General features: G+C 46.7%; 1 protein-coding gene across 1 annotated transcript in view; it reads right to left on the minus strand.

The window, feature by feature from the left end:
* Nucleotides 1–10,815: 10,815 nt before the first annotated feature.
* Nucleotides 10,816–26,277, minus strand: part of LOC148514834 (mucin-6-like) — a 29,710-nt gene continuing 14,248 nt past the window's right edge. The window contains exon 5 of the mRNA XM_088480876.1: nt 10,816–11,186. Within this exon, the coding sequence (XP_088337002.1) occupies nt 10,816–11,186 (371 nt within the window). The remainder of the gene's footprint in view (nt 11,187–26,277) is intronic.

Below are 26,277 nucleotides of genomic sequence, written 5' to 3' on the forward strand. Positions count from 1 at the left end.
AGTGTGTGGACATCCTGCCACAGGCAGACAGGAATATGGGTGTAAGCCAGAAGTGGAGAATGTGGGAGGAGATAGCCAGTGCTGTCAATAGGGTGGGTGATTATGTCCGTCTAGCCCGGGATGTCAAACGCCGGTAAGTAAAACCTTAAATTCGAAAAAAAACAGGGAAAAAAAATGCAGGAATAATGCCTACTTTTTCACCCACAGATGGCAAGACTTCAAATATTGCCTGAAGCAAAAACTGGCTGACAGGGCTAGGCATGCAAGGGGGATAGGTGGGGGTCCCACCCCTGTGTCATTGGAGCTGAATGATTTGGAAGAGCTGGCACAGGGGTGTGTGCAGGATGTGGAGGTGTTTGGCGATACGGACATGCCAGACTTTGCAGCTCCTCATGTTGTCCCAGGTAAGTGTTGTGATGTAACCAACTCTGAAATGTTATTGTGACAATATGTAGTTTCTAATGTGACTCTTTTCTCTTTTTTCTCACAGAGACACAGGCGGATGAGTCTGCTCCAGAGGGGAGCCTTGGCCGCAGAATTTCTGCTGGCTCTGCAGGGGAGGAACCAGTACATCCGGCTGAGGACCCTGCAGAAGCCAGTCCAGAGCAATCCCCCTCGCAGGCAGTGGCACTCCTCACAGAACTCAATTTTAAATCGTATTACCATACGGAGATTCTGCAGAGGATGGACGCCAGTCTGCTACGGGTGGCTGAGGCCCTGGAGCAAAATGCTGCGGCCAACGTGACCATTGGTCAGGCCCTGGCTGAAAATACCAGGGCCAACATCAGAATCGCCAATGCCCTGGAGCAGCTCGTTCGCCAGCACATGGTGGAGCCGACCTCCCTTCCTGCCGGAACATCAGGATCCTCCACCTCTGGCCCAACAACAGCCATTCCTCCAAATGTGCCTAGCCCTGTGCCTAGTCCAGATTCCACAACATCTGCCTCTGGACAGGCCAGCCAGAGGACATCCCGGACCCGGTCTGGCGCCCACCCTACCCCAGCCAAACGGGGAAAAAAACGATGACAGCACTGGCTAATTTTCCCACACTCCTTCTGTGCTTGCCCCATATTCCTTTCTGGCCAAAACTTCCCTCTCCTTTCTTGTGAATTATTTTTAATTTGTTTGTTTAAGTTGCCCAAACCTTTTAATATGTTTGTCCTAATTATTTGTTATTTGTGTCTAACAGTGGCCAAAAAGTGTTTTGGCAAAATGGTCCCGAAAACGTTTAAAATGTGTGTGTAAAATTAAAATTTTGAAAAATGATCTACATTGTATTGTGACATTATTTTATAAATGGTTTAGAGTTAATCCTGGCCCAAGCCAAAAACGACCTCCAAAAAAAAAAAAGTGTTTTTAAAAAAAGGGCTCTTTAAGGAACACTTTAAAATTAAAAAAAGGATGCAAATTCTCCTGGCCAAAGCAAAATGGTAAAATACACACAAACATGATGACATTATTGTTACAATAGCACAAAACCAAAATAAAAATAAAAAAACATTCCTACAAATGTACGCTAATTGATTGTGTAATCCTGAAATTAGCAGCTGTGATTTCCACCTGCGTACGGTTTTGTGCTAACCAAAAAAACTCTTTTCAAAACACATTACAAGCTGGTTTTCAATTCAAAGTTGATTGTTTTTCTGACAAGCCGTGATAAGTCGATGATACATCGAGGAGGCCCGGACCGGAGGACAAGCCCATCGCCATTGTGGTCGAGTAATCCACACCCCAAGCTGTGCGAGCAGTTTGAACGGAAAGAGGATCAGCCAGTGACGTATGACTTGGTACGAACACATTTGACGTTCGCATCTGAAAATTTATGTACGCCCAAAAAACGCCTCGCCACGCCTGCGTTTTTCCATCTCCACCCCCGTCAACGCCCAAAAATGGCCTGTTCTGTCAATCACATTTGACATGTCACTTCCTGTTCGCAATTTGACGAACGAGACAAAAAAAGCTCGCAATCTGCCTTACACACATGCGCAGTGGAACACCGGCGCATTCGTGGTTTCCTAACATCGGAACGCAACGAGCGTACTGATGCTAACGAACGGCTCTGAATGAGGGCCTATATTGGAAAGACATTTAGACCTCTCAAAGTACACACATTAGAACATGTGGGGACTATAGGCATTGCCAGCAGAGATATTAGAAAATGTAGAATTGTAACATCTGTGGCAAGTCACTTCCAGAAACTCCATAATAGTGACCCAAGTGGCCTGAAAGCTTTTGGCATGAAACATATACGTCCAGGGATACATGGGGGAGACTTCGACCGAGAACTCCTCAAAATGGAAACACAAATGTTTTTCCTTATGGACAGCCTATACCCAAAAGGATTGAATGAAGCCAATAGTTATGCTGTTTTCCTATGATGTTGATGTATATATGATTGTTAATGGTGTACAGATGTACATATAAGTGTCAGTAATATATACGAATAGTGCAGAATGTGTTTAAAGCATATTATTTCAGATATACCTATAACATCAATGAATTTCCTCTGGAAATATTCTAAACATTTTCACCCACACTATATACAGTAAGTATTTTTATATCCTCAGATAAATGTATTTTGTGAAATCTTTTACAATTGAAAAATACCTTTAATATATTAACAACATTGAGAGTTGCTCATGAAATTGTTAAGGACTGAGGGTTAGTCTTGGTTAGACCTGGTGAAAACAGCCTAGAGGGCTGATTTGCATGATTTGGTGGTAGCCGAAAGGCTAGAGGTGAGAGCCAACCTTTGGGGTGTTGGAGCAGCCTTGAGGGCCGATTTAGATGTAGGAAGTGGGGGCCAATAGACTGAAGGTGTGATGCAGCCAATGGGCTGTTGAAGCAGCCTTGAGGGCTGGTAGCGGCCTGAGGGTCGGGAGCAAGATGCAGCCTTTGGGCTGGTTTACCATGGTAAGTTGTGACCTGGGGCCCCAGGGTTAGATGCAGCCTTTGGGCTGATGAGTCTTACATGAAAGACGTAGCTCTGCTACCAATGTCGCTGGGATGACACTGCGACGGTGCACTGGTTTGCGCACTGGGAATACAAAGTTGCTACCAATGCCGCCAGGATGACACTGGCGACGATGCACGGGATAGCGCACCTGGAACACTGAGTTGCGGCCTATGTCGCCGGGTTGACACAAGTCGCCGGGCTAGACTGGCACTTCAGGAGGAAGCACACCGTGCCGCCTAGATGACAAAAACGACACGAGCAGGTGGAATGCAGACTGCGCCACCTGGATGGTACAAACAGCTGCAAACAAACGCAGCAAAACTTGCACAGTAACTCAACTGAGAATCAGGAGACTGGAACAACCAGAAGTATGAGCAACTCTATCACCGGCATGGAGTGCAGGGCTGGCTGTACATTTAACAGATACAAAGTACAATCAGAGGAAGCCTTGTAAGTCTCCCTAATGACAGACCAGTGAGCAGCTGGCCTGTGCATACTGACAAATACATTAGTGAGCAGCTGATACTGCACACAGGCAGACAGTTAATTACTGAACACCTGTGATCAGCACACAGGATTAAATGCAGTGTCAAAATGATCTGCTAACCGCTGTAATGGCTCAACAATTTCTAACAATACGGAGAGTAATTTTTTTATACCAATTTATACTCAGGTGCATTCACGTACTGTTAGGCATATTACGCACATATTCACTGTGTTCTATCCCCCTATCTTCTCTTTCCTTCACTTTTGAGGCGCACACTCATATTATTGTTTTGAAAGATTTGTATTTTGATTGATCACATTGTTTCTTTTCACCAATTTCCTATCTCTTACCCATTACAGCACATCGTACTATTGGGTAACATGAAGGAGACTACACCATGTACACAATTGTATTTTATCACTGGTAGAGAATATAGTAGGGTATTAAGGTAATTACACATGCACAGTTTATTAAATAACATACTACTCAAATTATGTTATTTATATATAAATAACATAATTTGAGTAGTATACAGTATATACAGTAGTATACAGTTTATTAATTAGACTTATAGGTAACTGAATTTTGCTGCAGAGTGTTATTCTTCCTCCTGTGCCTGCTTTATTAAGTTGACTTATAGGTAACTAGCTTTTTCTTCACCGAATCCTTCTGCTATTGTTTCTAATACCTTATGATTGGTAATTGTTAATTTGTTAAAAGGATTCTCTCCAGCCTGTTGACCAAAGTGAAGGCTTGATTTATTTCTAGCCCTTGATGTTTGGGATGTGTTGCTTGTTTAGTTAAGCCATTTTTATTGCTAGCTTTCTTTTGGCTGGCCAATGGGGGGGGGGGGGTTAATTAATTAGTGTCCACACTTTCCTGCATCTCTGTATAAGTGTCAGTAACTAGCTGGATAGCTGGCTGGATGCTGCAGGTTTGCAAAGGACAGGTTTTTTTAAGTATAAAAACTGTAGCATTAGACCTGCGTTAAACCGAGGTTAAACAGAAGGTGGGAACTCTAAAATACAAAAACAAAAAACCACAACGGTCTAAAGATTCAGGACAGTTACAACTGGATTCCCTGCACAATCAAGCCAAGAACATAACACTACGATTGCTGTGAATACTTCTGGCCTTTGAATTCGCACATACATCTCAATGCTTATCATACTTGTCCCCATGTTAGTTTACATCTTTCTCTTTGAAACATGGTCCTTTATCTTAGCTCTCCTGCCCAGCCTCACATCCTCTATCTTAGCTCTCCTGCCTAGCCTCACATCCTCTATCTTAGGTCTCCTGCCTAGCCTTACATCCTCTATCTTAGCTCTCCTGCCTAGCCTCACATCCTCTATCTTAGCTCTCCTGCCTAGCCTCACATCCTCTATCTTAGCTTTCCTGCCTAGCCTCACATCCTCTATCTTAGCTCTCCTGCCCAGCCTCACATCCTCTATCTTAGCTCTCCTGCCCAGCCTCACATCCTCTATCTTAGCTCTCCTGCCTAGCCTCACATCCTTTATCTCAGCTCTCCTGCCTAGCCTCACATCCTCTATCTCAGCTCTCCTGCCTAGCCTCACATTCTCTATCTCAGCTCTCCTGCCTAGCCTCTCATCCCCTATCTCAGCTCTCCTGCCTAGCCTCACATCCTCTATCTCAGCTCTCCTGCCTAGCCTCACATCCTCTATCTCAGCTCTCCTGCCCAGCCTCACATCCTCTATCTCAGCTCTCCTGCCTAGCCTCACATCCCCTATCTCAGCTCTCCTGCCTAGCCTCACATCCTCTATCTCAGCTCTCCTGCCTAGCCTCACATTCTCTATCTCAGCTCTCCTGCCCAGCCTCACATCCTCTATCTCAGCTCTCCTGCCTAGCCTCACATCCTCTATCTCAGCTCTCCTGCCTAGCCTCACGTCCTCCATCTCAGCTCTCCTGCCTAGCCTCACATCCTCTATCTTAGCTCTCCTGCCTAGCCTCACATCCTCTGTCTACTTACAATCTGCGTTATTATTCACATTCTGCACACATTACATCCCCACTTTTAATCCTCTCAATAACAAACTTGTTAATCTGCATACATATTTACCATCACTGTTCTCTCACTTGTATTTCTACAAATCTCTTGCACTCATATTTCATTTACATTTCCAAATTTCATTCCTCTTGTTTACTTATAAACGCCATGACAAGGTTTTCTTCAACTCCCTCCTTCACTCAGTCTCTACGTAATCCTCTGTTCTGCCCCCTGCTTCCACCTTTATCCTTTCCCCCTTATCTCTTCCACCTCATCCTCCCCTTCTCCCCCCTCCTCTGTCTGCCTACTCTTCACTCCTCTCCCATTACTCCACTTTCTTCCTGTTCTACCCCCCTCTGTCCTACTAACCCACCACTAATCCCTCCTCCTACTCTCCTCTCCCTGTCTCTTCACCCCACTGCCATCCACATCTCCCTTCCTGCCCACCTCCTACAGGTTCCCTCTCTAGCTTAGGTACCCTCACCATCACTAAACTCTATTCATATCGGTCCCCCAAATTTATATCACCTCCATGCTACAGCAACCTGGATAATCTTATTCACATCTCCCCCACAAACGCTGTCTCTCTGTCCTGTGCCCTCTGGAATGCCAGGTCAGTCTGTAATAAACTGGTCCCCACCCATGACCTATTCCTCTCCAACTCCCTGAATCTCCTAGCCATTACTGAAACTTGGATCTCACCCTCTGACACCACTTCTCCTGCTGCTCTATCATCTGGGGGCTTTGCCTTTTCCCACACCCCCCGGCCTGGGGGTTGCCATGGTGGTGGTGTTGGGGTCCTTCTATCCACCAGTTATTCCTACCAGCTAATACCCTCTGAACCATCCCTTACATTTCCCACATTTGAGGTTCATGCTATACGCCTCTTCCAACCAGTAAACCTCAGAGTAGCTGTCATTTACCACCCCCTGGCCCTCCCTCCAAATTCTTTGACAACTTCGCTTCCTGGCTTCCTCACTTTCTCTCCTCAGTGCTTCCCTCCATTATCCTAGGTGATTTTAATATTCCTATTGACATTCCCACAGAATCCTCTGCAGCTAAACTCCTTACCCTCACCTCTTCATTTGGTCTTGACCAATGAACCTCATCACTCTCCCATGTGAGTGGGCACTCACTTGACCTGGTCTTTACTCACAGTTGTGATATTTCTGATTACTCCAATTCCCCATTCCCCCTTTCCGACCATCACCTTCTCCCTTTTAACTTATCCCTCTCTCCTTCCCCTCCTCTACCTCCAAAGGCTACCATTGCTAAGTGTAATATTGAGGCTATTGACACTGTTGCTTTTTCCTCCCTGATGGACTCTCTTCTCTCCCCTATCCTTTCTCTCTCCTGTCCAGAACAAGCTACTTCCCTGTACAATTCCTCCCATACTTCTGCTCTTGACTCTGTTGCACTGGCAATAACTATTCACCCTTGCAGATCCACACCACAACCCTGGCATTCCAAATGCACCAGATACCTGCAAAAGTGTTCAAGAATTGCCGAGCGTCAGTGGAGAAAATCACGCTCTAAGGCTGACTTCCTCCATTTCAAATGTATTCTCTCATCCTACAGTGCTGCCCTGTCCCTCTCCAAACAAACATATTTCAAGAACCTCATCTCCTCCCAGTCCTCAAACCCCTGGCGTCTCTTTGCCACTTTCAACTCCCACCTCTGCCCTTCTCCTCCTCGCCTCTCCTCCTCGCTCTCTACCCTTGACTTTGCCACCTACTTTACATCTAAAATTGACTCCATATGTGAGGGCATCATATCCCATCAGACCCTCAGCACTCCTCCCCCTCCTTTCCCTGACCACCCCTCCCTTTCTGCCTCACCAACTCTGACATCCTTCTCCCCTGTTTCTGGAGAGGAACTCATGGCCCTCATCCGGTCCTCCCCTCCTTCCACCTCCCCTCCTCACCCTATCCCTTCCCATCTCCTCTGTTACCTGTCTCCTTCTGCCTGTTCCCATCTTGCTCACCTCCTTAATCTCTCCCTATCATCTGGCACTGTCCCTTCTGCATTCAAACATGCCCTTGTCTCCCCCATTCTTAAAAAATCCTACCCTTGTTCCTAACACTCTCTCCAACTACCGTCCCATCTCGCTTCTCCCTTTTGCTTCCAAACTCCTTGAGCATATTGGTTACAACCGCCTCACCACCTTTCTTTCCTCCCACTCTCTCCTTGACTCATTAAATCTGGCTTCCGTTCTCTCCACTCCACTGAAACTGCCCTCACAAAAGTCAGCAATTACCTCCTTGCTGCTAAATCCACTACTACCTGCTCACTCTCCTTGACCTCTCTGCTGCATTTGACACTGTAGAACAACCTCTTCTCCTGCAAATCCTTCACTCTCTTGGTTTGCATGGCACTGCCCTCTCCTGGCTTTCCTCCTACCTCTCTGATCGTTCCTTCTCTGTGTCCTCTCATGACTCCTCTTCCCCCCCACTTCCACTAACAGTAGGAGTTCCCCAAGGACCTCTCCTTTTCTCCATATATACATCCTCTTTAGGTGAACTCATAAACTCCTTTGACCTCCAATATCATCTCTATGATGATGATACTCAAATTTACCTTTCCACCCCTCGCTCCTTACCCGTATTTCCAACTGCCTCTCTGCTGTCTCTTCATGGATGTCCCAGCGCTTTCTTACACTTAAAATATCTAAGACTGAGCTGATCATCTTTCCACCCTCTTCCACTACCTCACTTCCCACAATTTCATTATCTATTGATGGCACAACTATCTCCTCTAGCCCCAAAGTGCGCTGTCTTGGAGTTATCCTAGACTCTTCCCTCTCATTTAAACCACACATTCAGCACCTCTCGCAGTCCTGCCATTTCCACCTAAAACATATCTCCAGGATTAGACCCTTCCTCACCCAGGATGCCACTAAAACACTCATCCACTCACTGATCATCTCCAGATTGGACTACTGTAACCTTTTCCTAGCTGGCCTCCCAGTCTCTCACCTCTCTCCACTACAATCTATCCTCAATGCTGCTGCTCGGCTCATCTTCCTCTCCAGATGTTCTACATCTGCTTCCCCTCTCCTTCAAGCCCTTCACTGGCTCCCCTTCCCCTTCAGATGCCAATTCAAGGTTCTTACACTCGCCTACAAAGCCCTCACTAATTCCTCTCCCGCATACATTTCTGACCTTCTCTCCCTTCACACTCCTGCCCGTCCACTTTGCTCAACAAATGCATGCCGCCTCTCTTGCCAACTGATTACTTCCTCCCACTCCCGCATCCAAGATTTTGCCCGTGCTGCTCCCTATCTTTGGAATGCTCTCCCTCTCCCTATCAGACTCTCCACCTCACTGCATATCTTCAAATGGACTGTCAAGACCCACTACTTCATCAAGGCCTTCCAGCTCTCTTCCTAACTCTCTTCATGCTATTTCCTCGCTATCTTCCCCTTCTGTGTCAACCCTGTCTGTCTGCCCCTCCCCATTAGAATGTAAGCTCTCACGAGCAGGGACCTCTTCCCTCATGTGCTTCTCTTTACATTTTCTTCGACTCTTTACTCCCCATAAGGGCACCTAACACGTGACTGCCAACTCCCTGTTGCTTATTGTGAGGGGCGTTTCAAGAGAGGAGGGAGCCCAGGTTCAGTCTCTGTCCAGGACCCCCTCCTCTCTCTCCGGTGGCCGGTACACGCACTGGGATCAGTGCCGCAGTGGTATAATCTGGGCACTAGTCTGTGCCCATAGTCTACAGTGCATGTACAGGTCACCGTGAAAATGGCAGCTATTTTCCAGGCTTTTTTTGGCAGTGCTGACACCGGCACCAACGTGGGACTCCAGAGTATAATATGGGTTCAGGGTGTGTGGTGTGTGATCCCCAAACATATCTACAGGGGACCTCAGTAGATATTAGAGATATTTGCCTCATTCCCCCATTTTCCACCACAATAGCAGCAGCTTTATGGCTGAATTTACCAGGCTACAGAATGCTTCGGCCCCTGGTCTGAAGATGGCGTTCGCCATTATAGCCTATCGGCAGCATTTCACTAACAGCACCGGGTCACTCACCACTCTCGCATGTGCGTTTAGCAGCCTGTACGTGCGCAGTAGTGCGGAAAATGAAAAGTAAAGTGATCGCTAATGTTTCAGTTGGTTTTTACACATCGCAGGGACGGACTCCATGATGGCGGTATTTAATTTGTTATTACTGACAATAACGACAAATACAAATTTTGATTATCGGGTCAAAAACCTGATAAATAGTAAATCACTCTCTAGTGAGTTAATAGGTTTCATTCACATGCTGGTTACCTTCACTTCATGTAGTTCTTCCTCCCAACATTCTCAGTGGTAAGTAGTTTAAGTCCCCTGCCAGGGGCGCAGCAATACCTATAGGGGCCCCACAGCAAAATGTTTCTACAGTTTATACATTATGATTATTATTGATCTAACTATCTGCCAGCTTAGGTGACATACAATGTGTAAATGAATATTGATTAGACTATATTAAGTAATATAAATGAAAACAAAAATATTTAAAAAGAAAAGATGTAGTCTCCCTAATCCTAGTAGTTGTGCTCCTTGTAGGAGATGTGGGTGAGTGGGTAAGCTTGTAACCATACACAGCTACACCTCCTCCCAGGCAGCAGCACACTGGTAAGGACAGAAGCTGTAACTAGGCTCAGGGCCAGGGCCGGTAGGTTCAGGGCCAGGGCCGGTAGGTTCAGGGCCAGGGCCGGTAGGTTCAGGGGCAGGGCCGGTAGGTTCAGGGGCAGGGATGAGCCCCGTAGCAACCGCACCTCTTGCACTTAATGTAGCTACGACCTTGTACCCTACTCAGTTTACCCAGGTAACATGCATAGGTCCTGATTCTAAGTCGGGAGTAAAGCAAATAAGAACAGGTATTTTGCACCTTAGTAAAACCATGTTGCACTGTGGGAGGGGATGGGAGGGGGGGCTGCGGTGGCAGATATAACATGAGCAGAGAGAGTTAGATTCAGGAGGGACCTGTCCTAGATCACATCTGTAAGAAGAAATCAAAAGCAGCCAGTATTCACTCTACATGCAGAAATAATGTATGTATTCCCCCCCCCCCGCAGTGTGACTTGGTTTCTTCCAGATATACGGCTTCTTCCTTTTCTTTCATCAGCCCCACAATACATCTCTTTCCTTTTAATCTTGGTTTGGGGAAATATGGACATGGCGCGGGTAGCTTGGTGGTAAGGACTAGTGTATCTGATTATTGCACTTGCAATGTTGGTCTGTAGGCTAGGACACGCTAATACTTACTACTAATGGTTCTGAGGTCCTGACCAATCTGATAAGGTCACTTAGTGGAACATAGAGAATAGAGAATCACAGACCCAACATAGATCTTTTCAAAAATCTTTATTGCTCTTTATTTATTCTTAGGGCAATCCTCAGGAAGCACACATTTCCCCTCCATATTCTTATAATACCCTGGCTTACAGATACAGCCTGTTATACATTGCATGGTGCAGATTTCTATCTTTTTACCAATGTCTTCGCAGTTTCGACCACAAGCGCTGGCGCACTCTGTGTACGTTGTGTTCCCACAGCAGGAATCGCACTTTTCCTTATCCACACAGCTCCCATTGGCATCCAGGAATAAGCCTTCCTTACAGAAACAGCCCTCCTGACACTTCTTATTAATACAGACAGGAGACTCTCTGTAATTCATGCAGGATGGAGGACAGGAACTTCCACACGGGTTATATACTTTGTTCTCTCCACATTCCATAGGGGTGGCTGTAATAATACAATAACATAGTGACAGTAGTACAATACTCTGTAGACCAAAGATTCATCCTGTCTCTAATGAGGTGATGCATGACTTTCCCAGCGGGTTGGGTACGGCCTCAGGATGGTCAGCCTGCCAGCAGCGGAATCCAGATGGTTAAAATGCAAACAATTTCTGTAAGTACTCTGAGGCTTACCCTAACCTTAACCCTCACATACCCCTACCACAGCGTAACATTAACTAATTAGTAGCGTTATTGTATACTTACTTTGTGTACTTGCTGAATTTATTAGCATGAAGCCCAGACCTGCAAAACAGAGAAGATTTATACGTTTTGTATTGGTAGAATGATGAATATGATGATTAAATACTGTCCCAGTAGAAGATTATGGGCTCCATATGACAATGGTACAAATATCTTGCAGCATAATTCATTTATTATCACGGTGATACCAATGACAATGTCACCGGTATTTACCATAGCGTACCTATCCGACAACATCTAGCGGTGTCTCCCTCCACCTTGGTGTCCTCTGCTGAGCTGCAAGAGCTGGAAGGCTGTGCTGGGTCCACATTGCTGGCGATGGGATCCATACTGCTAACGCCATCACCAGATGCCATGACATAAGCAGTTCAGTCACAATCAGCGACAAGCTGAGCTTAATACTGTTTGCTAAAAACCGCACTAAGGTCATCACAGCCCCATTAGAGAGTGCTAAAGGGCTTACGACTCATTCTCAAATGGAGCCCTCAATAAAATCCCATTAGAGGTGCCTCCAGGGTTACATATTATCCCAGCAACAGTGCTTACAGAAATATTTACCATCCTTGTAGAGATAGGCATAGGGGTATGTGTACTGTACCGAGATATGTTTAATATGCTAGCGGACGGGATCGCGACCATCGATACATCGATGCCAGAATCCCGACGCCCGGCATAATACCAAAGCCGATATCCCGAAGACATCAGGATTCCGACATTGACAACCCGACCTCCGACATCCCAAAGGTAAATATATGGGTAAGTATTACACTTAGCCCAGGGATGGGGAGGTTAGGGTTAGGCACCCCCATGAGAGATTAGGGTTAGAAGCACCCCCCGAGGAAGGGGTAGGATTAGGCTGCGGGATGGGGGGGATTAGGCTTAGGCACCCCCTGGGGAGCTTAGGGTTGGGGCGGAAAGGGAGAGGGACAGTGTACTGGACCTATGGGCTTCTGGCGTCAGGATTTGAAATGAACCATAGCAGCAAAGTGTCTATAGGATTAATAACCATCCTTGTAGAGATAGGCATAGGGGTATGTGTGCTGTACCATAGCAGCAAAGTGTCTATAGGAATAATTACCATCCTTGTAGAGACAGGCATAGGGGTATGTGTACTGTACCATAGCTGCATAGTGCCTATAGGAATAATAACCATCCTTGTAGAGATAGGCATAGGGGTATGTGTACTGTACCATAGCAGCAAAGTGTCTATAGGAATAATTACCATCCTTGTAGAGACAGGCATAGGGGTATGTGTACTGTACCATAGCAGCAATGTGCCTATAGGAATAATTACCATCCTTGTAGAGATAGCCATAGGGGTATGTGTACTGTACCATAGCAGCATAGTGCCTATAGGAATAATTACCATCCTTGTAGAGACAGGCATAGGGGTGTGTGTACTGTACCATAGCTGCATAGTGCCTATAGGAATAATTACCATCCTTGTAGAGATAGGCATAGGGGTATGTGTACTGTAATATACGGTAGCAGCAAAGTGCCAATAGGAATAATTACCATCCTTGTAGAGATAGGCATAGGGGTATGTGTACTGTACCATAGCAGCATAGTGCCTATAGGAATAATTACCATCCTTGTAGAGATAGGCATAGGGGTATGTGTACTGTACCATAGCTGCATAGTACCTATAGGAATAATTACCATCCTTGTAGAGATAGGCATAGGGGTATGTGTACTGTAATATACGGTAGCAGCAAAGTGCCTATAGGAATAATTACCATCCTTGTAGAGATAGGCATAGGGGTATGTGTACTGTAATATACGGTAGCAGAAAAGTGCCTATAGGAATAATTACCATCCTTGTAGAGATAGGCATAGGGGTATGTGTACTGTACCATAGCAGCATAGTGCCTATAGGAATAATTACCATCCTTGTAGAGATAGGCATATGGGTATGTGTACTGTAATATACGGTAGCAGCAAAGTGCCCACAGAATAAAATATAAGCAAAGTCGGGGTACCTATAGGAAAACATTCCACCACAATGGAGTGCCGAGTTTAAAATGTCAACCCAGCATATTGTCTACATGAGTAAATACTAGGGGTGTGCACCGGCCACTTTTCGTGTTTTGTGTTTTGGTTTTGGATCTGGATCTTTCTTCGTGTTTTGGATCTGGATTGGTTTTGCCAAAACCACCCTTCCGTGTTTTGGGTTCTGGGTTTTGTGTTTTGGATCTGTATTTTTTTGAAAAAAAGCATAAAAACAGCTAAAATCACAGAATTTGTAGGTTTTTCTGCTCCTATGCTATTATTAACCTCAATAACCTTAATTTCCACTCATTTCCAGTCTATTCTGAACACCTCACAATAGTGTTTTTATGTCCAAAAGGTTGCACCGAGGTAGCTGGATGACTATGCTAAGCGACACGAGTGGGCGGCACAAACACGTGACCCATCTAGGCGTGATACTGCAGTGGCAGACAGGATGGCAGTTAGAAAAACTAGGCCCCAAACTGTACATAATGCAAAAGAAAAAAAAGAGGTGCAAGATGGAATTGTCCTTGGGCCCTCCCACGCACCCTTATGTTGTATAAACAGGACATGCACACTTTAACAAACCAATCATTTCAGTGCCAGGGTCTGCCACACAACTGTGGCTGAAATGATTGGTTCGTTTGGGCCCCCACAAAACAAGCTGGCAATTAATGTGTCCCTGCCCAAACTGGCTCTACGGAGGCAAGATGTCATCCTCATCCTCCTCATCCACCAATTCCTCACCCTCTTCAGTGTGTACATCCTCATCCTCACAAAGTATTAACTCGTCCCCACTTGAATCCACCACCACAGGTCCCTCTGTACCTTCTGGAGGCTGGTCTCCCTGGAAGAGCTGATAATTCATTTTGATGAACATCATCTTCTCCACATTCTGTGGAAGCAACCTCCTACGCCTTTCGCTGACAAGGTTCCCGGCTGCACTAAACACTCTTTCGGAGTACACACTGGAGGGGGGGCAACTCAGGTAAAATAGAGCCAGCTTGTACAGGGGCCTCCAAATTGCCTCTTTTTCCTGCCAGTACAGGTATGGACTGTCTGACATGCCTACTTGGATGCTGTCACCGATGTAATCCTCCACCATTCTGTCAATGGTGACAGTATCATATGCAGTGACAGTAGACATGTCAGAAATTGTTGCCTGGTCCTTCAGTCTGGACCAGATGTCCAAACTTGGTCCTGCCTGCCCTGCATCACCGCCAGTGGGTTGCTTAGGATACCTAAGTTTTTTCGTGGCAGCCCCAGTTGCGGGAGAAAATGAAGAAGGAGCCGTTGACTTGTCACGCTCCGCTTCAACTGACAGTGAGTTCACCAGCAGGTCTTTGCACCTCTGCAGGCTTGTGTCGGCCGGAAAGAGAGACACCACATAGGCTTTAAACCTAGGATCGAGCACGGTGGCCAAAATGTAGTGGTCTGATTTCAACAGATTGACCACCCTGGAATCCTGGCAAAGCGAATGAAGGGCTTTATCCACAAGTCCCACATGCCGAGCGGAATCTCTCCGTCTTAGCTCCTCCTTCACTTTCTCCAGCTGCTTCTGCAAAAACCTGATGAGTGGAATGACCTGACTCAAGCTGGCAGTGTCTGAACTGACTTCACGTGTGGCAAGTTCGAAGGGCTGGAGAACCTTGCACAACACGGAAATCATTCTCCACTGCGCTTGAGTCAGGTGCATACCCCCTCCTTTGCCTATGTCATAGGTGGATGTATAGGCTTGTATGGCCTTTTGCTGCTCCTCCATCCTCTGAAGCATATAGAGGGTTGAGTTCCACCGCGTCACAACCTCTTGCTTCAGGTGATGGCGGGGCAGGTTCAAGAGTGTTTGCTGGCGCTCCAGTCTTCGGCACGCAGTCGCTGAATGGCGAAAGTGGCCAGAAATTTTTCGGGCCACCCAAAGCGTCTCCTGCACGACCCTGTCGCTTTTCAGAAAATTCTGCACCACCAAGTTTATTGTGTGAGCAAAACATGGGACGTGCTGGAATTTGCCCAGATGTAATGCCCGCACAATATTGGTGGCGTTGTCAGATATCACAAATCCCCAGGAGAGTCTAAGTGGGGTAAGCACTGGGCGATGATTTCCCTCAGTTTCTCTAAGAGGTTGTCGGCGGTGTGCCTCTTACTGAAACCGGTGATACACAGCGTAGCCTGCCTTGTAACGAGCTGGCGTTTCTGAGAAGCTGCTACTGGTGACACTGCTGCTGTTGCTGCGTAAGGTGATACATCTACCCAGTGGACTGTCACAGTCATATAGTCCTTAGTCTGCCCTGTTCCACTTGTCCACATGTCCGTGGTTAAGTGGACATTGTGTACAACGGCATTTTTCAGGAAACTGAGGACACTTTTTCTGACGTTTCTGTACAGTCTCGGTATCGCCTGCCTAGTGAAGTGGAATCTAGATGGGATTTGGAACCGGGGATACACTACCTCCATCAATTGTCTAAATCCCACTGCACTAATGGCGGATACCGGACGCACGTCTAACACCAACATAGCAGTCAAGGCCTCAGTTATACGTTTTGCTTCAGGATGACTGCTGTCGTACTTCATCCTCCTCGCTAAGGACTGTTGGAGGGTCAATTGTTTAGTAAAAGTAGTGGTGTTCCTACTTCTTCTCTGGGATGATGAACGACTCCCAGCAGCAGCAACAGCAGCAGCGGCAGCAGTAGGCGTAGCAATGCAGGATCCTCCGGAGGAATCCCGGATAGGAGAGTCAGTCATGCCAGTGACATGGCCTGCAGGACTACTTCCGATCCTGACTAAGGAGGAAATTGACGAGGAGGGAGTTGACGGTGTGGTTTGCAGGCGCTTGGATACAACAGGACAACGGGATTTAGGTGTCTCTGGACTGCTTACGGTCTTAGCCAAAGTTTCTGAACTTGACAGTAACTTTTCATGAACGCGCTGCAGGTGCCGTATAAGGGAGGATGTTCCTAGGTGGTTGACGTCCCTACCCCTACTTATTTCACCTTTACATATGGTACATATGGCAAGACAGTTGTTGTCCGGATTTGGATAGAAATATTGCCAGACCAAAGAGGTGGAATGTTTGGTCTTCTGCCCAGGCATGACCGTGATGGGCTTTTTCATCCCACGGACAACAACTGTCTCCCCCGGAGCCTGATTTAAACAAACCACATCACCATCAGAATCCTCCTCGCCAACTTCCTCCTCAGCGCCAGCTACACCAGTATCCTCATCCTGTTGTACTTCAACAGTGACATCTTCAATTTGCATATCAGCAAGTGGACTGTGGGTGCTCCTTTCAGCACTTGCAGGGGGCGTGCAAATGGTGGAAAGAGCCACCTCTTCCCGTCCAGTGCTGGGAAGGTCAGGCATCGCAACCACCACCACACTTGGACTCTCCTTGGGGATTTGTGATATCTTCTTAGAAAGCACAGTTCTTCGCTGTGCTTTTGCCAGCTTAACTCTTTTGATTCTTTTAGTGGGAGGAGGGCTTCCATCGTCATGTGAAGCTGAACCACTAGTCATGAACATACTAGGGATCGACCTTAGCCGTTCCTTGCCACTCCGTGTCGTAAATGGCATATTGGCAAGTTTACGTTTCTCTTCAGATGATATAAATGTTTTTTTCAAGGTCATTTTCCTGAACTTTGTCATTTGGGATTGTATGTGCCCACTACTATGACATTGGGCATCGGCCTTGGCAGACGACGTTGATGGCATGTTTTCGTCTATGTCATGACTAGTGGCAGCAGCTTCAGCACTAGGAGGAAGTGGTTCTTGATCTTTCTCTATTTTATTTTTATCGGAGAAAGTTTGGTCCTCCATTTATGTTATATCGATTTGATATATACGTGCGGCTAAACACAGAAAATATTTTTTTATTTTTGCTGGAGAGTAGTGCACTTTGTGGGTTACACCAGCCTTTAAGAAATGAGCCAGCCGGCTTTTTACTTATGGGACACAGGCGCACGCTTGGCGCTGCTCCTTGTTGATGCACGTTCGGCTACTGCGCACACAATTCACAAAAACAGAAAATTTATTTTTTTTTGGTTTGGAGTGTACTTTGGGGGTTACAGCACCCTTTAACGGTCAAGCCAGCCGGCCCTTTACTTATGACACAGGCGCATGCTTGGCACTACTTTGTTGATGCACGTGCGGCTACTGCGCACACAATTCACAAACAGAAAATATTTTTTTTTTTGGTTTGGACTGGAGTGTACTTTCGGGGGTTACAGCACCCTTTAACGGTCAAGCCAGCCGGCCCTTTACTTATGACACAGGCGCACGCTTGGCACTACTTTGTTGATGCACGTGCGGCTACTGCGCACACAATTCACAAACACAGAAAATAATTATTTTTTTGGTTTGGACTGGAGTGTACTTTGGGGGTTACAGCACCCTTTAACGGTCAAGCCAGCCGGCCCTTTACTTATGACACAGGCGCACGCTTGGCACTACTTTGTTGATGCACGTGCGGCTACTGCGCACACAATTCACAAACACAGAAAATTATTTTTTTTTGGTTTGGACTGGAGTGTACTTTCGGGGGTTACAGCACCCTTTAACGGTCAAGCCAGCCGGCCCTTTACTTATGACACAGGCGCACGCTTGGCACTACTTTGTTGATGCACGTGCGGCTAATGCGCACACAATTCACAAACACAGAAAATATTTTTTTTTTTGGTTTGGACTGGAGTGTACTTTCGGGGGTTACAGCACCCTTTAACGGTCAAGCCAGCTGGCCCTTTACTTATGACATAGGCGCACGCTTGGCACTACTTTGTTGATGCACGTGCGGCTACTGCGCACACAATTCACAAACACAGAAAATAATTTTTTTTTTGGTTTGGACTGGAGTGTACTTTGGGGGTTACAGCACCCTTTAACGGTCAAGCCAGCCGGCCCTTTACTTATGACACAGGCGCACGCTTGGCACTACTTTGTTGATGCACGTGCGGCTACTGCGCACACAATTCACAAACACAGAAAATAATTTTTTTTTTGGTTTGGACTGGAGTGTACTTTCGGGGGTTACAGCACACTTTAACGGTCAAGCCAGCCGGCCCTTTACTTATGACACAGGCGCACGCTTGGCACTACTTTGTTGATGCACGTGCGGCTACTGCGCACACAATTCACAAACACAGAAAATAATTTTTTTTTTGGTTTGGACTGGAGTGTACTTTGGGGGTTACAGCACCCTTTAACGGTCAAGCCAGCCGGCCCTTTACTTATGACACAGGCGCACGCTTGGCACTAATTTGTTGATGCACGTGCGGCTACTGCGCACACAATTCACAAACACAGAAAATAATTATTTTTTTGGTTTGGACTGGAGTGTACTTTGGGGGTTACAGCACCCTTTAACGGTCAAGCCAGCCGGCCCTTTACTTATGACACAGGCGCACGCTTGGCACTACTTTGTTGATGCACGTGCGGCTACTGCGCACACAATTCACAAACACAGAAAATATTACTTTTTTTGGTTTGGACTGGAGTGTACTTTCGGGGGTTACAGCACCCTTTAACGGTCAAGCCAGCCGGCCCTTTACTTATGACACAGGCGCACGCTTGGCACTACTTTGCTGATGCACGTGCGGCTACTGCGCACACAATTCACAAACAGAAAATAATTTTTTTTTTGGTTTGGACTGGAGTGTACTTTCGGGGGTTACAGCACCCTTTAACGGTCAAGCCAGCCGGCCCTTTACTTATGACACAGGCGCACGCTTGGCACTACTTTGTTGATGCACGTGCGGCTACTGCGCACACAATTCACAAACACAGAAAATAATTTTTTTTTTGGTTTGGACTGGAGTGTACTTTCGGGGGTTACAGCACCCTTTAACGGTCAAGCCAGCTGGCCCTTTACTTATGACACAGGCGCACGCTTGGCACTACTTTGTTGATGCACGTGCGGCTACTGCGCACACAATTCACAAACACAGAAAATATATTATTTTTTTAGCACTTGGGGGGAGCACCCCTGATGGACAGAGCACCCCCTGGACAAAACTACAGCACCCCTTTAGGACTGGGACACTGCACAGGACTTTGGAGTGGACACAGCCCCTATGGAGAACTGACTGCATAACACAGTCCAGCCAGCCCCTATGGACTTTGAAGTAGTGGACACAGCCCCTATTAGCAACAGCAGCACAGCACAACACAGCCAGCCCCTATGGACTTTGAAGTAGTGGACAACAGCAGCACTACACTACACTACACTACACAGCCCTAACTCCCACCCTCCCTCTTCACTGTCCACAGCCGAGTGAGAAAATGGCGCCGACGCGGGTACCTTATATAGGGTCCAAAACCCGCGAGACTCGGAAGGCGGGATGATGACGTTTTGCCTCGATTTCAGATCCGAGTCAGGCGGGAAAAGTCGAGCCTGACTCGGATCGGACTCGGATCGGGGGGGCTCGGGGGGGTTCGGATTTCAGAAATCCGAACCCGCTCACCCCTTGTAAATACCTACTTAAAGAGTATAAATGCTTAAACCTCATCACAGCCTACAGTACAGTATATACACTAATCTGAGGGCTGTGACCAGAAAATCACATACCTGCCCCATTGTAGTCACAGTATCTCTCTCTAACTCTCCTGTGTAACCAGAGATTCCAAAGTGATAATATCCAATCACATATGTAAGTGTCGGGCACCCAGGAAGAACTACTGCTACCAGCAAGACAAGAGGACAATTTACCAGCAGCCAGAAGGGGCCGTATTGAGAATGGGCTACTTATGATACAAATGAAATACATAAAGGAATGGTATTATCAGATATGAACTCACCAAAAGTCATCAGTAGGTTCATTGATGTCAGTCCCATGTTTAATAAATGTTCTTGATCGGTTTCCTGCATAGGAAGTGAGAGATTGGGAGAATGACAAAAACACAGAGTAACATACACAACTGAGAGCCGCACAGAGCATATAACAGTCTGTGATACCAAGATACATATCATAATATTTCATTAAGGAACCAGACATACATTTAGTGAGTAGTGAACTGAAATGTAGAAACTATATGACAACACCCCTTTCAGATATGAGAGCCGGGAAATTGCCGGATCTAGTATCAACCTGGCAATTTCCCGTGTCTCAGCCCGACCCTGGTAAGGAGCACGGTCGGGGACCTGGGACCAGTGGCGGGCTGGGCCGGGGGGCAGGGTGCCATGTGCCCCACGGGCCGCAGTGTCATGCGGGCCGCGGCCCGGTGCAGTCTGTGTCACTGTGACACAGACTGCACCGTGTGTGTAGCGCTGACCGGATGGAGTTTGGTCAGCGCTACACTGACAAACACACAGTCGCTGGCTCCGGCAGCTGTGTGTTTGTTTAGGTCAGCAGCCAATGAGAGTCTGTGGTTTTTTTTATTTCGTATTTTATATTACGTGTGTCTGCTGGGGGGGGGGTGTCTGGCACTACTGGGGGCACTACAAGGGGGGGGGTGTCTGGCACTACTGGGGGCACTAAAGGGGGGGGTGTCTGGCACTACTGTGGGCACTACAAGGGGGGGGTGTCTGGCACTACTGGGAGCACTACAAGGGGGGGGACTACTACTACTGGGGGCACTACAAGGGGACTACTATTACTACTGGGGGCACTACAAGGGGGGTGGGGGACTACTACTACTGGGGACTACTACTACTGGGGACACTACAAGGGGGGGACTACTACTACTGGGGGCACTACAAAGGGGGGACTACTACTACTGGGGGCACTACAAGGGGGGGACTACTACTAATGGGGGCACTACAAAGGGGGGGGACTACTACTACTGGGTGCACTACAAAGGGGGGGACTACTACTACTGGGGCACTACAAGGGGGGCTACTACTACTGGGGGCACTACAAGGGGGGTACTACTACTACTGGGGGCACTACAAAAGCGGGGGACTACTACAAGGGGCACTACAAGGGGAGGGGACTACTATTAGGGGCACTGCATAGGGGTGAGGGGACTACTACTAGGGGCACTGCATAGGGGTGAGGGGACTACTACTAGGGGCACTACATAGGGGGAGGGGACTTCCACTGGGGGCACTGCATCGAGGGATCACTGCTAGGGGCTCTATATAAAGGGCAATACTGGGAGTACTGCATAGGAGGGAGACTACAACTGGGGCCACTATTTAAGGGGCATTGCATAAGGGTTACCACTATTGGGGGCACTGCATGGGGGTGGACTGCTACTGGGGCACTATATAAGGGGCACTGCATAGGGGATACCACTATTAGGGTCACTATATAAGGGGCTTACTACTGGGGGCACAAGGGGCACTGTACATGGGGGACCACTACTGGGGGCACTATATAAAGGGCTTACTACTGGGGCTCAAGGGGCACTACATAGGGGGGATCACTACTGGGGGCACTACTGGAGGCCTGCATAAGGGTGTTCTCTCCTGTGGCACACGGGGGCACTGCATATGGGCACTACGACAGGGGGCTGCCCTAATCTTTATTTTTACCTTACATTAATCCCATATGGACCCGCCTCCTCCATGGAACACTTGAGGGGGGGGGGCGCCGTAGCACGCATATTCTTCGGGCACCCTGGCTACACGCTACTCCTCTGCCAGGGTCGCCTGCATGCATTTGCACCCCAGGCTAAAAGTTGCCAGCCAGCCCCTGCCTGGGACTTCACCCCGGGTTGTTTGCATTCATACTTACTTACCTAAATCAATGCGCGTTCATGTGCAAAAATCCGGGATTTAGATGTAAGCGTGAAAGGGATATAAGTAGTACAGGAGGAGTGTTATATACAGTACGTACCTGTGCAGTACAGCCAGTGTGTTCTGTGCACGTTACAGCAGCTGGGCAGGAATATATATGATTTTGGGATGTGGGCGTGGTCAGGTTATAGGCGTGTCCTGTGTATTAATCATCATTTAGCCCTGGGAGTTACCCTGTTATACTGTACAGGAATGATGATAGTGTTGGTGTTCTGACATTCACACTAAGCAATTAATAAAGCACCCAGATAGATGGTAAAAACCGTTGGTAACGTTTGCTCCTTGGCAAAACAATGTTGCACTGCAGGAGGGGTGCAGATGTAACATGCCCAGAGGGATCAGGATTTCAGAGGGGTGAGTCCTAGCGCAAATCTAAAATTGCAGTGGAAAAGCTGTACACAGTGGGTTACATGCAGAGGCGGCCAGTATATACTGTACAGGTATTTGCACCAGTTGCATTAGAACATGGTATGTCCCGGGAACACATGGCTCCTTATTGATATGCTCTTATCTCCATACTTGGTGACTTAGCAGTCAGGTTAGAGGTGCGGGGTTTGTGGCACAGAGCTAAGTGACCTTTGTGTGGGGTGTCACATTACAATCACGTCATTCTGGCCGCGCTCCGCGCCATACAGATGCACAAAGTGGGTGTTCCACATTCAGACGCACGGCTGTACACCAGGAAAAGTGCTTATACTTACATTATCATAAAGTCACAGACGTAACTGCCGCAAACTACGATAAAGCAGCCACTGGCAGCGCACGGCTCAGAATCAGCCTCTAAGGGAGAGAGAAAATGATTCCCAGCATATGTAATCCTCAGCTACACACAAATACGCCAAACAATAGTTCTCTGGGTCTTTACCCACTTACCTGGCATAGTTGTATCGTTTCTGGCCACGCCAGGCTGTGAGTTACCTCACAAACAATGCGACCAGTCAGAAACGCACAGCGGGTGGCTGCCAGGAGATAATCTTCCAGCAGCCGCCATTGGCAGAGACACCTCCTGGCCCATCTGCACCCCTGTACCCACCACCAGTGTCTGCCCTGCAGCTGACCCCTGCTGATCGGGGAGCACAGCAGGACCCCCCGCCCGCTGGCTGCTACTCTCCACAGCCGCCGGGGAAATGTAAATCCAGCAGCCTCTAACCCCCATAGTATATACCTGGCAGATGCAGAGAGGACCTTTCGCTGGGGCAGTTGCGATGTTGCAATGCTCTGACCATCGATTGTCCAATATATCAATGACCAATATGTAAACATATAATCGATATTTATGTTATATGTTTCAAATATTTTTTTTACAAAATCATGTTGGATCAGTTATAAATAGATGTTCTTGACCTAATTCTATCATTAAAATATAACCCTGTTAAGTGGTTACGAGAAAACAGAATATAATTGTCTTAATTGCCATCAGCCTTCCAATATCTTCCCATAGTGTCTCATTATTCACGTGACAATACGGAAGTACATTGCGTTATCGGCCTTTTCTTCCTGCTTGTTCCGCTATTAATTACGCCTTTCCTGCCCTCACCCTTTCTCAATATTTACATTTGTCTGTTGAAGACGATATCTTTGTAATGTAATTACAGCATAATCCAGTTTGTCTGTACTTAGCCATGTATTTATCACCCTATGAGTAGCTCTTTGGCTACGTACAGTGCTCATTATTAATCCTGTTATGTAACATAGTGCACAATTTGGAGCATGATGTTCTTCCTCTATATTACACCCAGCAGGAAGACAAACATATAATGTAAGTCACCGTTTGTGCCTGAATGGTCACATTAAACATTCGGGGGTAGAAGGGATTATTACAAGCGTAGCAAAGATAAGGGTGCGATATGCTGCTACGTGAACACCTGCAAGTTTTTGCCTTTAGAATGATTACTCTAATAATACGGGAAGACTCGCAGGAGATCCCGCAGCAGATTATACCCCATTATATAAGCCCCCAGGTATAGGAACAATTGCTGTCACTTTTTCCATTGCAGCCATGTGACAAAATGTGCTAGGGAATAATTGCAGGGAGACAGGATGAGGACGTGTAAGGCAATGAGGCATCTCGCTGCAATGATGACCTGATTGCTTGTCTAAGCCTTAATTTGAAGCCCCACAGAACTGTAACCAGACACTTTACCACCCGAGCCGAGTAAGAACACTAACCCCCCCCCCCCTTGTTCTGCCAGAGGAGGTGAGACCTAAGTACTATGGGGGCCCCTATAAGCATTACACTGCCCTCCTGCCCTGTGCTGCTCCTCCCTACCTGTTATTGCTGCTTCTGCTGACTCCCAGCTTTGGTCTAGAAGTTCTCTCATCTATTCCAGCTCTGACTGACAATATCTATTATTGTTTAAGATTAAGCTCAGTTGCTGATTGGCCGGATCCAAGAACACTGGGGACTCTTCCAGGTCCCAAGCAACAACCCACAATTCATATAGTAATAAATAACTAGTACATAACTTCAAAGCACATGATAAAATACAGATAACTAGACCGGAATCAGTATGTAATACCGGCGACTGTTTAGCCACCGGTTCAAATCCCGACACAAGAAGCCCGACATGATCCAGATGCTGGTTGGTAAGTACCCTAACCCTCTCCGCTCCCCTCACTAACCCTATCCCTCCCTTAGGGGTGCCTAACCCTAAAACTCCCATGGTGGTGCCTAAACCAAACCCCCCTTCCAGCACCCTAAACCTAACCCTCCTGGGGGTTTGCCTAACCCTAACCTACCCCTGGGAGTGCCTAACCCTAAATCCTCCCCCTAGGTGTGCCTAACCATAATCTTCCCCCCAAAACCTAACAGTAACCCTGCTACACTCCCTAAACCTAACCCTTCCTCCTCCACGCGGCTCAAATTAAGGATGCCCGGGACTTACCTCATTTGCACTGCCGTCCTATGGCGTTCTGTCGTCGGGATTCAGATAGGCGTCGGTATTTTTACGACTATCTGAAGTCCCCCATCAGGCTCCTCGTGTTGGGATATAGACCGGCAGCATTTAGTCCGCCAGTCTATAAACTGCATCCCAACTAGACCATTTCACAGTATATCACAATTTACTTTAGCACAACAGGAATTTATTGATCTGTATAATAAGTGAGAAAGTCTGTGAGGTTGTCTGTTTGTCCTTTATGCACAGACAAAGCTTTGTACCTAGCAACACTAAATTTGGCAGGGTGGTGTAGTTTGGACAGGATTAGGTTTTTGCCTAGGTTAGAACTTCGTCAGGGCTACACACTGTCATACAATCCCATAAAACTGGGACACTTAAATTACACAGGTTCAGGGGCTGGCTTCATACACACACTGTCACACTCTGTCCGCCTCATGAGCATCTCAGCACTCAATGCATTTAGACTGTGGCAGGCATCATAATCAATCCACAGTATTTGATCCTGGCAAAGCTTAGCATACGGCGATTACAAATACAAAACAGAAATTATATATCTGCACACATAAATATATTAGAAGTGTCTCATATACCTTGTCAATACTCCTAAATATTATATCAAGATGATGCAATAGTGGGTGCAGTCTAAACAACCAAATGAGACCAAACAAAAGAAAAAGAGAAAAGCGTTTGTACCTGGTTGGCGCACTAATGGATTACTTAAAATATAACCTTTATTAATTTATCAATAAAATAGACTTAAACCATATCTCTCGGTTTAAATCAGTTTACAGTGAAATATAATGGTTAAAAGTAAAGATGAAAATCAAAATAATGAGTGATTGAATGTTGGTGTTCAAAATGAATAATGAGAGTATTAAGAAGCTACTGTATCTGTTTCTATTGTGTCTAATTGTTCTTTTTAGCATTAATATTCAGGTCAGATGTTCAAAAATAGCAATAGGATAATCAGAAGTGCTCCAAGAGAAGTAAAAACATATCCACGTGAGACCCTAATATAAACCTAAGGCTATAATACCCAATGCGGATTCATCAGATTTATAGGTAATTTTAATACACATTGGAGAGAGATAACCAGTATCCTTCAGAATCATTGGCCAATACTACGGACAGACAAGGATTTACATGAAATCCTACCACAGAAAGTGGAAACTAGCTGGAGAAGACTCGGAACATCAAAGGTCGACTAGTACATACTGTAG

This window comes from Taudactylus pleione, unplaced genomic scaffold (assembly GCF_031769625.1).
Source record: "Taudactylus pleione unplaced genomic scaffold, aTauple2 ptg000257l, whole genome shotgun sequence".
In the NCBI taxonomy this organism is placed as follows: Eukaryota; Metazoa; Chordata; class Amphibia; order Anura; family Myobatrachidae; genus Taudactylus; species Taudactylus pleione.